The following is a 16739-nucleotide window of genomic DNA, read 5'->3' as shown; positions in this document are numbered from 1 at the left end:
CTCTCTTCTCTCCTCCTCTCTCTTCTCCCCTCTCTCCTCCTCTCTCCTCCTCTCTCCTCTCTCCTCTCTCCTCCTCTCTCCTCCTCTCTCCTCCTCTCTCCTCCTCTCTCCTCTCCCCTCCCCTCCCCTCCCCTCGCCCCCCCTTCTTTCTTTCTGCTTTAAGAACCCAACAATACCTCTTCTCCCAAAGTTGCAGCCAATTTAGGAACAAGCTGAAGAAATGTACAGTAAATTATAGGTGAAATGGTATGATATTTTAGATTATGATGCAGCTGGCTTTCTCATCCATATACCAAGTCTTGAACTTAGCTATTGGGAAACTGCCAGAACTGGGCAACTACAGACCAACCATATAGGAAAAGCTTTCAGGATGTCCTGCAGAGAGGCTACCCAAAGACTGCTGGCTGTCAAAGTCTGATTGGCCATGTCCAGCCCAGTAAGTGAGTGGAGCAAGAAGGAGCTGCAAGTCTTCCTGGGTAATAGTAGCATAAGAAGTGCAGAGCCCTTTCCCTCAGCCCTTTCCAAGACTTGTGGTTGGCTCCCATCCATCCTGTTTTCTACTGTAGCTTTTACATCCAGCCTCTAGTATATAATACCTGGAAAAAGTCACTGGAGAGTGGAAGGGGAAGGATTTCGTATTCTTATTTGAGCCTGCCTCTCCCCTGATCTTAGTACCAGCACCTGGGGCTCTTCTCTCTCTGGGTGTTCAGTTTTGTGTTTTGTTCATAGAATTCTTTGTGGCCCACTGGCCACATATGGCCAAGGATAGCTGTGACTATGGCCCAATATAGAATCATACATTTCATCGGTGACAGTCTTGCGTCACAGTGTCACAAAGTTGAATACATCTCTGGGACTCTAATCCTTTCAGTGAGGCATTGTAGCCACTGGTATTTTGGTGGTAGGACATGGGATCTGATGTCTAGAACCATAGGGCTTTTGTTGGACTTAGTTTAACCCCATCTTTAGCATGACCTTTCTACATACCTGAAGTCCCATAGTTTGGTACTATTAAAGTAAAACCAAACTAGAAGCAGCTGTGCCTGCCTGTCTCTGAGGCTGGACAGTGAGTCGGGGCAGAGCTCGAGCTCTGCCTAAGCCATTATGTTCAGTCTGGTTTGAGGCCAGTACTTCACTACATTTACCCACACTGCTTGGTAGTGCTGTCTGCAGGCACCAAAAGTGATCCCTCCTCTCTTCTGCTGGCTCAAGTTTACCACTTACTTCTGTCTTCCACAGCTTGTTCAGAAGGGTTGCTGTTTTTTCTTGTTACCATTGCTTAATTTTTCATTTCTGACTTTCAAATTGGAGAAGGAAGAAACAGGAATGTCTATGCTATTGTATTTAAAGAAAGTTTTATGGGTTTTAATTTTATATACTGTATTAGTCAGGGTTCTCCAGAGTAGCAGAACTTATTGAGTGACTTAAAGGCTTCAGTCCAGCTAATACAATGTTGACTGACTGTGAGTGAAAAGGCCAAGAATCCAGTAGTTGCTCAGTCCCTGAGGCTGGGTGTCTCAGCTTGTCTTCAGTTTATGGTGGAATCCCGAAGAATTAGATTTCCATGCCAATGAAGCAATGGATGTTCTAGCAAACAGGCAAAGAGCAAACGCTTCTCTCTTTGGGCTTCCAGCAGAAGGTGTGGCCCAGACTAAAGGCTGTGTCTTCCCGCTTCAAGAACAGGATTAGAAGTGGATCTTCCTACTTCCAATTAAGCAGAAATCCCTCACTGGTGGCCCCTCCATTTTTGGATTTTAGCTAATTCCAGATGGAGTCAAGTTGTCAACCAAGAATAGCCATCATATCATACATATACATGTAAGACACTTTTAATGCTCTGTGGTATATCTCTGAAGACTGTAGCTGGCCTTCCTGTCCATCCACTCTGTTAACCAAGTACTCCCTTCCCCTAATCTCACACAGTATCTCCGAATTATGCCATTACCTATAAATAAGATCAAGATGGAAATGTGGCTATACAGGAATGTAGATATTTGTTTTCCTTTCAAAATATATTTGACAAAAGTCGTAGACAGAGGAGCTTCCACTGCAGGTGCTCAGAAATGTTAAAGTGGTTAATTGTGTCTGTTGTTGTGCAGAAAGAAGAAAGGCTGCCAGTCAGCCTGAAACAGTTTCTGCTGATGAACTCAAAAGTCTGTTGGTGTTGACAAGGGAGCGCTTCCTAGATCATTTTGATGCCCTTGCCCCTAAAGCAGTTCTAACACAAACAGACAGAATGAAATCTGCTGGTATGGTAAATGGTAAGTTTTTTTATTCCTTTAAATTTTGGTGGTAGTGGTGGTGATGGTGGTGGTGGTGGTGGTGGTGGTGGTGGTGTGTATGTGTGTGTGTAGCATTTTGATTAAATTTTATAAGCTATATTGGCCAAGTCAAATATATTTCACACATTTAAAGAATGATGTGTATTTTTTTTAACACGTGTATATCTGAACTTTACTTACTTAAGTATGACAGACTTTTTTGCTAACACCTTTTATCAAGCATGTTTAGTTTAACTGTTCTTTAGCACAGGAGGAAGCACTCTGTGGTCTCATTCATCTTGCTAAGCTGCTAGAATGGCTAGGTCTCAAAACGTGAAGAAAGTGACATGTATGCAGTGAGTTGGATACAGGCAGAACACATGCTAAGACCCTTCCCAGCTGCCACTCGCTGGGGTCCTGAGGTCGCCATACTTCCCAAGAGGATCGTGGAATCACTGCTTCATTCACTGAGCCTCTGCTCCTCTCTGGAGTCTGATGTCGTGAATTTGAGTAAAGGGAAGTTTTCAGGGGTCTAGCAAGAATGTGTTTGAGGCTCTCTTGAAACAGTACAAATTTTTGTTTTTATTTTACAGGAACCATTTTTATTGTATAGGCTAAAGAAAACTAATCATAGAATCAGCTTAGCGAGGTGTTTATTTGTATGTCTTTCTGTGATACTGTGGATATTCAAAAAATTGAACATCATAGTATGGTGATATTTTGTTTGTGATCTAACAGATAAAGCTTGCCTGAAGATTAGAGTGCAGTGCTAAGCTGCTGATTAGCCATAAAAGCCAGATAGTGGTGGCGCACACCTTTAATTCCAACACTCTGGAGGCAAAGGCAGGTGGATCTTTGTGAGTTCAAGGCCACCCTGGGCTAAGCGAGACTGACCCAGTCTAAAAGAGAAACAGCCAGGTGGTGATGGTTCACACCTTTAACCCAGTACTTGGGAATCACACGCCTTTAATCCCAACACTAGTGAGGTGGAGACAGGAAGGGATATGGCTGGACAGAGAGAGAGAGAAATATAAGGAGGGAAGAGAACGGAGCTCAGGGATTTTGTCTGAGGATGCCTAGAGATAGGATCTTGCCTATCTGGTCTGAGCATTTGGAGAGGTAAGAACTCTAGTGATGTTGGACTCTAGCGTCCAAACACCGAGGAGGAGTCGCCCCCAGAGACCACCTCATACACCACAGCCAATGCAAAAGCATGAGGATTTTATTAATTCTGTCATGACAGGATCCCCCAGCATTCGGGAAGCTGAGAGACCTCGAATAGCTGGTACAGTCTACTTTTAAAGGGGCCACAGAAGCAATAGGGGGTTGTTCTTTGAGTATTCTGATTGGCTTATTTGAAAGGGCTATTACCAATGATTGACTGGAGAGCTGTTGCCAGATCAGGTGAGGTAAGAGGTCATTTTGACCCCGTTTCCCAGGGGACTGAATCAAAACATATGTATATGGGTAATTGTTCAGGAACTGAGTACTGAGAGTGTAGCTGTTAGGTCCTTGGTTCCCAGGGGAGGAGGGGAAGCACTATGGCACAGAGGCTGAGAGGATTCAGAATTGTCAAAAATGGCTTCAGGATTGTCTTAAAGTCTTACATTGACCGCTGCTCTGCTTCTCTGATCTCTCACTTTTCACCCCCTAATATTTGACTCCGGTTTTTATTTAACAAGACTGATTTGGATTGCGTTACATCATGGTCCTTGACTTTCATCCACATTACATTGTTTGTGAAGCAGTGTGTGGGAACAGTGGGCTACGTCCTGCTTGAGCACAAACACCTGTTCAAGTCCCACTTGGGGCCCTTGTTAACTGGGGTCTAGGTTAGTTACTTTTCTCATCTCTTATGCAATACTGGCAGAAGGTATTTAAAAAAGAGCTCTCTCTACTCCCGCTGGAAGAGCAGTCCATTGTGGTGGGAAGGACGGTAGAGATATGAGGTGGCTGCTCCATTGTGTTCTTACTCAGAAAACAGAAAGAGATGGATACTGTTGTGCAGCTTGCTCAGTTTATCCTTTCTGCCCAGTCCAGGATCACAGGCCATGGCTTAGAGCCTTTCCACATTCAAGGTGAATCCTCTCTCCCTAGTTAAACCTATAGCATATCCAATCTTGTGCTTTTTTAGGTGTTGTCAAAGCTAGTAAAGTGGACAATGACCTGGGCAAGCAAGTCTGGCTCTTAGCTCTGATCTGTAGATGTCTTTGTTTTGCCTCTGGGCGATTATGTTATTCTTTTTGCTCGAGCCGTGCAGATTGCTTCCATCTGTACAGACTGTGTCACCCTCACTGTGGTTTATACAAACCTAGCTCACAAATAATGACATGGAGAGTTCTTATTGTTTATAAAAGCTTGGCCGTTAGCTTAGACTGGTCCCACTAGCTCTCATAACTTAAATTAACCCGTTTATATTAATCTATGTTCTTTAGTGTGGTATTACCCCTCTTCCATCTTGTGGCCCCTGTTTCTTCTTTGTGTCTGGCTGACGACTCCACTTTTCTTCTTCCCAGAGTCCTCTCTGTCCCCAGTAGTTCCACCTAACCTCTTCCTGCCTAGGTATTGGCCATTAAGTTCTTTATTAAACCAATCACAGAGACACATCTTCACACAGTGTAAAGGAATATTCCACAACCGGCACCTGGCCTTGTGCTCATCCGGTTTTGCAAATGTCACATTTCAGTTTCCTTGTAACAATGGTCAGCATAGTCCTGGGGCACGTCTACTCTTGTTCATGGCTTTCCATACGCATGTCCCTGGTCTAGAGTCCTTTTCTCTCAGCTCTCACCTGACTGCCTATAGCTGCTTTATGGATGTTCAGATGTTTTCTCCGAAGCTTTCCCAGGCCTCGGCCAGTTTAAACTGTTTTGCCCATACTTGGTACTCACCAGTTTTCTCATTTTATGTGGCATAGATTTAAGTGATGCATAACCTATCTGGTTGTTACTGACTTGTCTTCTCTACACACCATGCTGTTTGGAGGTACAGACACACTTACTTGCTATCTCCACATCTGTAGGGCCTGGCATGGAGCCTGGGGGATATAGGCTATAGGAGGATGATCTCCCCAAGGTACTCACTAAACAAATGAAGACTTTTAGAACCTGACCTGAAAATTGTCAGGCTCCACATTTGAGTGTGACTCCTATGAATACGTTTTTGACTGTTAACATTCTCATAGACTGATTTGAATAAATACATCTACATGTAAATTGAACTTCATGTAAAACTAGTAAGGCCAATCAGGTTCATATCCTGGCACAGTTGTATTCATTAGCAATCTAGGATGATTTGTACTGGTTCTACCTGTGTGGAAACACCAGCAAGTATAACAAGTGACAGGTCACGATGTATGGAATGCCATAATGTAACCATTTTATTGACTCACTGCTGAAGTCGCTGAAGACTCCCAGGGGATGTGGTGCCTGTGTAAGGCACGCCGAGTGTCTGCTTGGCACTTCTGGGCACATAGCGAGGTTGCATAAATGAGTTTGTTAGGCAGGTTGAAATCCCTTTTATTATTTCAAATATTTACTATTATGTTGCTTTATGAAATAGATTAAACCAACAATAATGTCACTTTTTCATTGTGATTTATTCTTACTTTGGTCTGTAAGATCGTAATGACTTATTCTCATTAGCCACATGAACTGATAATACTACCTTCCTGTTTGCTGGAGTTTGCGATGTGAAGGTCACTTTCCTTGTTTTTCTAGTGGTATTGGTTCTATTTCCTTTTCTTGTAAAATAAGATATTACAAAAAATAATTTTCTTGATCTCTCAGGGAGCCTTTTGTTACATTTTGTTTGGGGGCATGGTATAGTATCTAGAGAAGCAAATAAAATAATCCTATTTTATTTTACTGTAAGAATTATGTTTAGTTATTACCCCAAAGTCCTGACATTTGTTAAGATTTGTTTGCTTTTCTTAAATATTAGACTATGTCATCTCATCCATATTTATATGTTATATACTCAGTTAATAATTAATTTTATTGTAATATTCAGGGACAATTTATTGTTTGCTTTTTAAATGATAACTTGAATCATCTTATGAACTCAGGAGTGTGCAGCAGTGCGAAGCTGGTATTGATTATTTTCTGTATATTTTTATTACCAAGCCATGTCTCCATTAAGAAGCACATTGCTTTGCTGTAAAGCTCATTACCCTATCAAACGGATTTCACCACTGTTAATAAGAAATGGGAAATAGTGTGTTTTGAGGGTGTTCGTTGAGGACATCCAAGTGTAGGTATTAGAAGATAGTTCAGAATAATCAAGGTTAAATAGTTTACTAAGTAGAGAGAAAATAAAAGGTCGCTCCAATTTTTATTATAGTTTAGAAACAGAACAGATTCTGTCAGCAGTGACTTAAGTAGTGAAAGTCCAGTAACTTTGGTTCACTTATTAGAATGCTGTATAAATTGTTTAAAGTCATTCTTAAGACAGTTAAGTTTAAAATAAAAAACGTAGTACAGTTGGTAATTTTGCCATTGTTTGTTTGAGCCAATGCTTGCTGATGAGGATGGAGGCTGTGCCTTTAGGTCTTGTTAGGTTCCAGGGTTCCGGACAGACTGGGGTAACTCTCGACAGCATAGTAACAGCGAGACGGCCCTCACCTCTGCTATGGCTAGAGTTTAGTGAGTTGAGGGCATCTCCGATTGACAGATAAGGAAGGATTACTTCGGAAGTAACCTTGAGAACGTTATGAGCATGTATTGGTCAGTTATTATACTTTTGAGACTGAGGTAGTTCTTTTTTTTAAGAATAAGGCTTTTCATTTTACTTAATTCTGTTTCTAGTATGGAAGTCACGGCGTTCTTGTGTGTTCATCATAGAGCGGCTTCCTTTTCATTTGACTACTTTTGTTAAGAATAGTGAACTTGTGCTTTCATTCCATGTGAGCCTTAATAGAACAGATTCATTGTATTTTATCAGTGCTAACTCATACAATTTATTTAAAGAACATACTTTATTTTTTATTTTCATTTCCAATAATCTTCTCAGTGATATTTTATACAGTTCATTAGTCATGGCTTTAATAAATGTCTCAGTTGAGTCCTTAGCCTTTACACACACACACACACACACACACACACACACACACACACAATGTATACATCTATCACCACTTATATCTGTTCATTCATTCATTTATCCATCCACCCACCCGCCTGTCCGTCCATCCATCCTTCCATCCATCCATCCTTAGCCAGTCTCACTACATAGCCCAGCTTGGCCTTGAACTCACTATAGCCTACGCTAGCCTCTAATTCTGATCTTCGTGCCTGAGCCTCCCCAATGCTAGGACTCCGGATGAGTATCACCAAGCACACCCCAAGTGAGCTTTACTGTTATGTTACATAGAGCATTCATTGTGTTAGTGTTTTTCATTGCTGAGGTATACTTTGTTTTCTTTAGATGCCAGAACAGCGGAACCTTATTCTTCAAGTCTAATGGAAACCAATCCTCTGGAATGGCCAGAAAGACATGTTCTTCAGAACTTAGAAACTTTTGAAAAAGCTAAGCAAAAAATGAGGTAATATTGGAGTTTTTAAAAATGCATGTTCAGTATTTTCAAATGAATACACTTAATATTTTAATTAATATTTCAGTAGCTTGTAATTTCATTGCAAATAAAAAAACAGGTGCTTTCTTCAATAAGCAGGTAATCAGTAGAGTAGTGTATTGATTAAAAGAGAAAGATGTCTTTCTTTTCATTATCTTGGTACCTTCCAAATGTGCTTAACTTGTGAGTAATGTCTGTCTAGCTTTATAGACATCTTCCATCAATATACATGCTTACTTTCCTTTTTTATTGCTGTGATAAAACACTGGCTAAAAACAACTTGGGGAACAAAGTGTTTATTTGACTTACATATCCCAAACACAATTCATCACTGAGGGAAGTCAAAACAGAAACCCAAGCAGCGCAGGAACCTGGAGTCAAGAATGGAAACGGGCCGTGGAGGATGGTCCTTCTGTGGTGTGTTTCCCTTGCTTGCTCAGTTTGCTTTCTTACATAGGCCAGAACCACCTGCCTAGAGTGGGTAGGGCCTTCTCGTGGCAATCGTTAATTAAAAAAATGACCCATAGGTTTACCTGCAGGCCAGTCTGATAGAGCGAGTTTTTCAGGTGAGGCCTCCTCTTTCCACATGAGCCTAGCTTGTGCAAAGTTAACAAAATGTTCACCAGCATGCACATGTGAATATATAATGTGAACCATACAGGGGCGTGTAAAATGAAGTGGAGTCACTTGTTTTTAGCCATGTTTATCCACATAGGAAGTAGGTACTCTCAGAGACAGAAGTGGGTACCCAGCTGACAGGGTTGCCTTTGGTCTTTGGCATTGTGCATAGTGGTCACTCAGTGTGTAATTGCAGGATAGTGGAGTACAAGCTCCCTGACATTTCTCTTTCAGTGTTTAGCTCTTCTGATAAATTTTATGACCTGCTGAAACCTTTTCTCGTACTGTCCACAAGTATTGATTAAATACCAGTTGTCGGGCACTGAAGACACACAATGAAGAGCACGCATCTCCTGAGCTCCTTTTTTTGGAGAGATAATCAAAAGAAAACAAGTACCCAGACTTGCAAACAGTGGCACAGTTCCTGTCAGAATGGGTGACTAGCAGGGGGAGGGGTGGTCCAGACATATAAACAGTGTCATGACTCTCGTGTCGTCAGGATGGTGACTAGCACAGGGAAGGGCGGCCTGTATGCAGGTAGTATTTGTATTGGTGCTCTTTATCACTAGCACAGGGAAGGGTAGGCTGTATGCAGGTAGTGTTTGTATTGGTGCTCTTTATCACTAGCACAGGGAAGGGTGGGCTGTATGCAGGTAGTGTTTGTATTGGTGCTCTTTATCACTAGCACAAGGAAGGGTGGGCTGTATGCAGGTAGTGTTTGTATTGATGCTCTTTATCACTAGCACAGGCAAGGGCGGCCTGTATGCAGATAGTGTTTGTATTGGTGCTCTTTATCACTCTCAATTTGTGCACAGTGCCACTCTGACCCCAAATCCGTGGCTTCCTGGAAAGGGAAAGAGACATAGTCTCTTGGTGAGGTTTCTCCCTCATTGACATTGAAGTGCTTGCTGTAGCTTACCTTCTCTTGAAATTCTCTGACCTCTGCGCCCCTGTTCTATTCTTCTTGTTCTTAATCCTACTGTGGGTTTACTCTCAGGAACTTCAACGTTGTGGTTTCAGTTTGAGCAGAGAGTTTAATGTGTGTGCTTAGTTTGTCTGGTACCAGAAGTGTGTTAGACCCTCAAAGTTTGAGTCAAGCATTGCCTTTCTTTCTTGAGTCCTTTATAAATGCTACAGCTCGGTGTTATGTTCCTTTTCTAATCACTAACAGCCATGTTATAGCTTCTGTAGAAAGTGTTTTCTGTATCTCCTTCCACCCTTACGTCCTGGCTTCTGCTGGGAGTCAGACCTGTGTAGTCAACTGTGAGTCGTGATTGTGGGTTCGCAAGTCAGAGTGAGCCCTATTCACTATATTACAGTGATATTTGTAAAGTAAGTGGTCAGGAAGGACTGCAGGTGCTTCAGTGGGAGACCACATCAGATTCCTGTGTCAGAGCAAAAGCTACGTTGTGTGTTTTCAGAATGTTGTTAGTGTTAATGCGGCTTTAAGTAGGGAGTCATCTTATGGTGAAAGTCAGAAGGCACAACAATTCAGTCTTAGACTCAGCAACCTGTGCCATGGCATTCGCCACATCAGAGTGGGAATGAGATCCTAGTTTTATTTTAAAGTTGCGGGACTGTTATGACAGAATGCATGCAGACGTTTAAAGCTTAGTTGCCAGTGTTATTTTCTAAGCTGAGACGGATCTTGGTAGAGCAATTCATCACAAATTGGGCTTTTAAAAGCTGCTTTGAAATGCTTGTGTTTGGATTCTATATAAATGCAAATCATACATTTCCCATTGCATCCAGGCTGTAATGCAGTTGTGATTAGTACTGATTAAGGAACATTGTAAGATACTATTAAAGAAGCTCCATAGAAATTAAATTAAACTCACAGTGCAGTTCCTGCCCACCCAGAGTATGAAATTCTGAGAAAATGTTCACGTGTTCTCTTGCTAGACTATTTTTATTAGACTTCTATCCCATTTAACAATAATAGGACTAGACACGGAAAATGGATCTGCCCGCGTGTGATGGTCCTTAGTGTAAGAGACACGGGTCTAAAACTTAATGCCAGTATTTTAATCTAGAGTTATTCATAAAAATGTTGATGTAATTCGTGTAATATGTAAAATATAATCAAGTTGGGCTGGCACAGTGGCTCAGGGGACAAAGAAAGGTTTTGTTGTGTAGCCTGAGGGATTGAATTCAGTCCCCACAGCCCACTTGGTGGGAGGAGAGCATCGACTTCCACAGGTTACCCTTGGACTTACATACACATGCGTGTGCACACACACACTAAATCAATGAATATAAAAAAGTTAACATTTTGAATTGCTTTGGAGTTGAGTGATTAAATTCATGGTGACATAGTGATTTTTATTTCTGCTATGGCAGTAGAGCAGTTCAGAATGTAGTGAAGCGGTTCCTGTTTCCTGAGATGAGAGCATGTTCATCCGTTTACTTATTTATCTATTTATTTACTTATTTATTTAGTGACTTGCTGTGTGGTTTTCTGGTTTATGGAGTGTCAAAGACAGAGGTGGCCCTTACTGGAGTCAGTCTCAGTTTTGAGCTATTTTGTCCTCTGTGTTACCCCCACCTGCAGGGTAACTGCTGGTTGTCGCAGTCCCTACCTGAAAGAATAGGATCAATGGCTGTTCTTAGGCTTGGTTGCTGGTTGCATTTTATAAAGTACTTGTTAGGCGTTACTTTGTTTTGCTATAAGACCTATTCCATTTTTTTTCCCAAGGAAATTTGTGAAGATTAAGAACATATTGTAGGTAAAAATCGTTTTGAAAATGTAAAGTCCTGCGTGTCTTTCAGATGGAAAAATAATTCAGTGTGTTCTCATGATGTTGTAAGCATGACTCAAGGAGACCTTGGAGAGAATTCCATTACAGTCTCATTTCATGGCCACGCTTTAAGAGAAAATTGGAACATTCAGTTCTTGGCCTCCAAAATTTATATTGTGGGTTTTCAGTTTAAATTTAAATTTTATAGAATTGGTAACTGTATACTACTGAATAGTTAATGTGTTATTTTTAATAAAGAATGTAATCATGATCGTTTCTGTAGTAGGATGATTAAAACAGAAGCCGCAAGTTTCCGTGTGACCTGCAGATTATTTAAAATCTAGTTCACAATTAAAGAGGCTGTAATTAATTTTCTGTAGATGTGTAGTTCCTGACTTTTCTTTTTGTATTGGTACTGGATTTTGCTCTCACCATCGTTTCCTGCCTATGGTGGGTTTGAATGTACCTTTAATAAAACTATACAAATTATTTTCCCAGAACTGGTTCATTACCTCGTTCATCTGAACAGTTGCTGGGCCATAAAGAGGGTCCCCGGGACTCAATCACATTATTAGATGCTAAGGAACTGCTGAAATATTTCACCTCGGATGGATTACCAGTTGGAGATCTACAGCCATTACAGATTCAAAGGGGGTGAGTTATAGACCTATAATTTGCAACTAATTTCTAAAAGTCATTTAAAAATAACATTGTGTTTTTCCCCATGTAGTTAATTGATGCTCTGAGCTGAGGCAGAATCCCCAGGTTTGCCTGCACTGTTTATCACTCGCCTTAACAGCCGCACTTCTTCAGTCACCAAATGTCCTTCTGTTGTGTGACCTTGAATTTGACGAAAACAAAGTTGATGAAGGCAGCTCAGTACAGCTCCCATAGAAGTCAGGGGCAAGGGCTTCTACTCCGTGCGGGGAAATACATTTAGCTTTTTTTCTTGCCTTTGTTTCATTTATCCTTATTCTGAGTGTGTATAATGTGTGTATGTGGAGGTGGGAGAGGGATCACAGGTGTGCCACGGTGGGCACGTGCAGCTCAGAAGACAACTTTTTGGAGTTGGTTCTTTCCTGCCACCTTTGCGTGAGTCGCAGGTGCTGAGCTCGGGTGATACAGAGTTGCTTTGCTAGCGCCTTTACCTGCCAGGCCTGGAAATTCATTGTAGGAAGTTAGGCTTTGATTTGTAAATGTTTTTTTTTTTTAATTTCTCTCTTCTGCATTGCTGTTTAGTTTTGATTTTGCCACCACTTGGCATGATGATTGTCAGTTATGACTACTAATGGCCAAAGTCATATCCTTCCTACTGAAGGAGGTGAGGATGCTATGACATTACCAAGTACGAACTCAGCATCTGCAGAAATAATTTATACTCAATTGACTTCTGAGACAGTGCTCACTCAGTTGCTAGTTAGCAAATGCTGGCTGCTGCTGGCATTGACTACAGGTAAATAAAATTGTAGCATCAATTTCTTGTGATGCTTTCATTAATTTGCTCCAGATTTCTTTTTCATTGTTAACCAATCATTTAAAACATCTAATAAAGGACCATAAAGGCCCTTTGTCTTACTCCAATCCCTTCTACCAAGTTAGTTTTGAATGCACTGTGATAAATATTTATCTTAAAGGTAAATTTTGGAATGGGTTTTTGTTATTTCAGAAATAGAGTCAGAGAACTGTTGTCTTTTGTGCGTGTTACTGGAGAGAAAGGGCAGAGCATCGCTGACAGCGGAGGGCTGTATGAGTGGGGTCATAACGACCTAGTGCTCCCAGTGACATAAAACTGGCATAACTTTGGGTTCTTTACTTTCTCGTGGCTTTGAGAGGTTGAGAACCCCTTTAGTGTGAACTCCGGAAGCAGGCCTCACACAGCTGCTCATCTCTCTGGTCATCGTACTGTGGTCCTTGATGGCCCAGCCCGACTCCATTTTAAGATTAGAAGCCATCTTATTACAAGGTCAGAAGAAGTTCATTCCTGTTTTTTGTAAAACTTGGATCTGAACAGGTCTTGACCCGTTTTCTGGAATTTGACATGTTCCTGATAAGATATTTTGTCAAATAATTGCCAAGTTCCTACATAACCAAAAACCCTTGGGAACTCCCTAGCCTTGCAGTTTTGGGGGCTATGTAAGTCCTACTGTCTCCTATGTTCAGAGCTGTTTTCTTACCCTGCTTCAGGGGGACGGCCCTGTCTGACAGAGAATTTGGGCGATGGCTTTACTCTTGCTGGTGGAATCAGCAGTCCTATCAGATAATTTGTTCCAATGCAGAGATCAATGTACTGACCGGCCCTGGTGACCTTCCTCAGCCGTGCCCTTCGACTGCAAAAGTGGCTTTCAATTACAGAGAAGGAGAGATGTTATTAATGTAAAATTCTCTGTGAAATTTACATGTTTTCATTTTGACATTACCTCATTCTGTAACTTGGGCTGACCACAGACTCGCAATATGGTTGAACTTGACCTTGGTCTTGCAATCCTCCTGCCTCTGCCTCCCAAATGCTGAGACTAGGGGCACATGCCACTTTGCCTAGCTCTTAGAAAACTGAATTTTGACATTAGGAAAGAACGGGCATCATTATTACTGTGGCTTCACTTAACATAGTGGTTCTCAACCTGAGGGTCACGACCCCTCTGGACCCTTTCACAGGGGTCACCTAAGGCCATCAGAAAACTCAGAATAGTAGCTAAATTTCAGTTATGAGGTAGCAATGCAAATAATTTTATGGTTGAGGTCAGCACAGTATGAGGAACTGTATTAAAGGGTCATGGCATTAAGAAGGCTGAGGACCATTGACTAAAGATGAATGTGGAAAGCTGAGCTGACCTGGCTGCTCTTGCCTGTCAAGGCACCACCCAGTTACTGTTCCATTACACAAAGGAAAGCCTTGCTCCTCACATAAGCCAAGGAAATAAGAACATTAACAAAAACATATTCATCACATTTCTTTTAGAAAAACCGAGACGAGTGATAATTAAATATAAATAACGCACTGGGAAGGATTGAAATAAGAAATGATGAACAGAAGAGTACAATACTAAGTACTTGAGTCCTGTTTTACAGATTATTCATTCGAAGGGTCCCTCATCAAAATAATGAGGCCACTGCAATTTACTAATGATACTTTTTGTGGAGCACCTTAGAGGTATTAGCATATGAGGGTTTTTAGTCATTAATTGGCACGTGTTTGACATTTAAATGTAATAATGTAGTTCTGAAAGTAATCTTTGGTGGCTGAAGGACAGCCCTTCTTACAAGGTCAGGAGTGGGGTGGGGTGGGAAGGTGTATTGTCTGGTTCTCTGGATTTGCCTGCCTTTCCATTAGTGCACCTGTTCCCAGCTCTGTATCCAAGCCTCGGTTTCACTGTGCGCTGCTTCAGACTTTCCCCATTTCCATGTAGCTACATCTGAGTTCGATTCGAGTTTCAGGACTGTGACTGAGGCCATTAGACCAGTGGGTCCTAACTCATGAGGGAAGGGAGGCCCGTGACAGGATAAGCAGTGATCTTACTCTGATTGCAGCAGCCTCTTTCTTCTTCACAGTCACCGTGGTCCTACAGGTTTGGGTGTGGAAGGACTCGAGCATTAATAGTTTATGATAGCTCAACATAAGATTAGTTCTAAAGGCCTGCTGATTGAGATATACGTCAGAAGAACCGACACTTAAGTCTCTAGACCTTCTGATCCTTGTAAAGTCGCTGATTCTCAACATCAGTGGCAGGCTGACTACACTCTGAGTTACAGTAAGAAGTAAGCACTTTCCTTGTTAGCAAAGATTCAGGTTAATCTTATTCCTCTCTCACAGTGTTTTAACTGAACATAAATTCCTTCACCAAGGGCCGGGTGATACATTTTAGGGATAATGTTGCTTCCTGAATTTACATTACACAACATTTTCCTTTTTGATTTACTCATTCTCATAAAAATTTGTTCCGTGAGTACCATTGTACTTTTTAAAATGGAGGCCCAGAAAACAGATGGGGCAAAGGACACAGCCCTAGCCTGTTTCATTTCCTTCTTAGGCTTTCTCTATTCCTTAACTCCTCCCACCTAGCAGGATATTATTCTTTATCCCAGACTGGCCTTGAACTCACTACAGAATTTGCACACAGGCTGGGCTCAAACTCAGGCGGTCCTCACACCACCTCCAGCTACCTAAACGCTAATGCTTTATGTCTTTGTTAGGGTTTCTGTTGCTGGGATAAATTACTGCAACTTTGGGGGGAAAGGGTTTATTTGGCTTACACTTCTGTATCACAGTACATCGTGAAGGAATTCAGGGTGGGCTCTTGAAGCAGGAACTGCAGCAGAAACCATGGAGTGCTCCCCACTGGCGTGTTCTCCATGAATTTCTCAGCCCGCTTTCTTAATCTGGGACCACTGCGGGTGGTACTGCCGACCGTAAGCTGGACCCTCCCACAGCAATCATTACCCAGGAAAATGCCCCATCTGATGGAGATACTTTATCGTTTGAGATTTCCTTTTCCCAAATGACTCTAGCTCATGGCTAGTTGACGGAAATTGCTCAGGACACCATAAAAACACATGTAGGGGAGGCAATCAGCTTTGCCTCCTTAGGAATTTTACCTTTCTCTGTCATGTAGTAAACCTTAACTACAAATGAAACCTTTGTATTTCAGGGAAAAAACTTTTGTTTTGACACCAGAACTTAGTCCTCGGAAACTTCAGGTCTTGCCTTTTGAAAAAGCCTCCGAATGCCATTACCACGGAATTGAGTAAGTGTTTATGTACACTTTGGTGTTTTGTTGTTATGGCCTTTTTGATTTGAGTGTGGAGTGTAAGTGAAATAAAATGGCATAAATTGATAGAAACCCACATCTTTTTAGTTACTTGGTATTTTTATCAAAATTTCTGTGTTCCATACATTATTAATATGTATTTTCTCTGTGGGTCACATTAATGTTCCCTGGTCACTAATTATACTGTAATTGCTTAGAAACTAGTAAGTGAGATGAGCTCTGGATTTAAAAATATTAATTATGTGTACATCATTATAACATTTCAGTTGCCTATTTGCTTATTACTTGACCGTTTAATGCTTGGGTAATGTAGTTTGATTGCATTCACCTCCCTTGCCCAACTTCTTATGTTTCTCACTCTCTCTAATCCCTTCCCCTCAGCAAACTCCCTTCCCACGGCCCCTGCCACTCTCTTCCCTTTCTGTGTGTTTTCTTACCACTAAGTTTAATTAGTGTTGCTTACAGAAGCATTTGTAGCAGCTATTTGAGCACCTTACCAAGGGCTACATCACTGAAGAAAATGACCCTGCACCCCCAGCTACCATTACTTGCCAGTGGCTCCTCAGGGAGGGTGAGTCCTCTCCTGAATCCATGATGAGATGTTGCTAGGTCCGATCTTATGCAACTCTCATGTTGGGGGCCACAGCTTTGTGGCTTGATAAATCCCATGTTGTCTCTAGAAGACCCAGTTCACAGCTCTTCTCCCGGGCTCCAGCTTTTGTATTCTTCCTGCCTCCATTTCCATCATGTTCTCGGTAGAGGTGCGTTTCAGGGCTGAGCACTC

General features: G+C 41.7%; 1 protein-coding gene across 2 annotated transcripts in view; it reads left to right on the top strand.

The window, feature by feature from the left end:
- Positions 1-16739, top strand: part of LOC121461355 (MDM2 binding protein) — a 72117-nt gene that overhangs the window by 34116 nt on the left and 21262 nt on the right. For both annotated transcript variants that reach the window (XM_041672394.1, XM_041672395.1), the window contains exons 14-17: positions 2100-2261; positions 7686-7803; positions 11688-11843; positions 15836-15931. In XM_041672394.1, the coding sequence (XP_041528328.1) occupies positions 2100-2261; positions 7686-7803; positions 11688-11843; positions 15836-15931 (532 nt within the window). The remainder of the gene's footprint in view (positions 1-2099; positions 2262-7685; positions 7804-11687; positions 11844-15835; positions 15932-16739) is intronic.

The sequence above is a fragment of the Microtus oregoni genome, unplaced genomic scaffold (assembly GCF_018167655.1).
Source record: "Microtus oregoni isolate MIOR12 unplaced genomic scaffold, Mior012 000022F_ref0000154, whole genome shotgun sequence".
NCBI classification, from domain to species: Eukaryota; Metazoa; Chordata; class Mammalia; order Rodentia; family Cricetidae; genus Microtus; species Microtus oregoni.
Note: the sequence above shows the minus strand (reverse complement) of the source record. Positions and strands in the feature narration are given on the sequence as shown.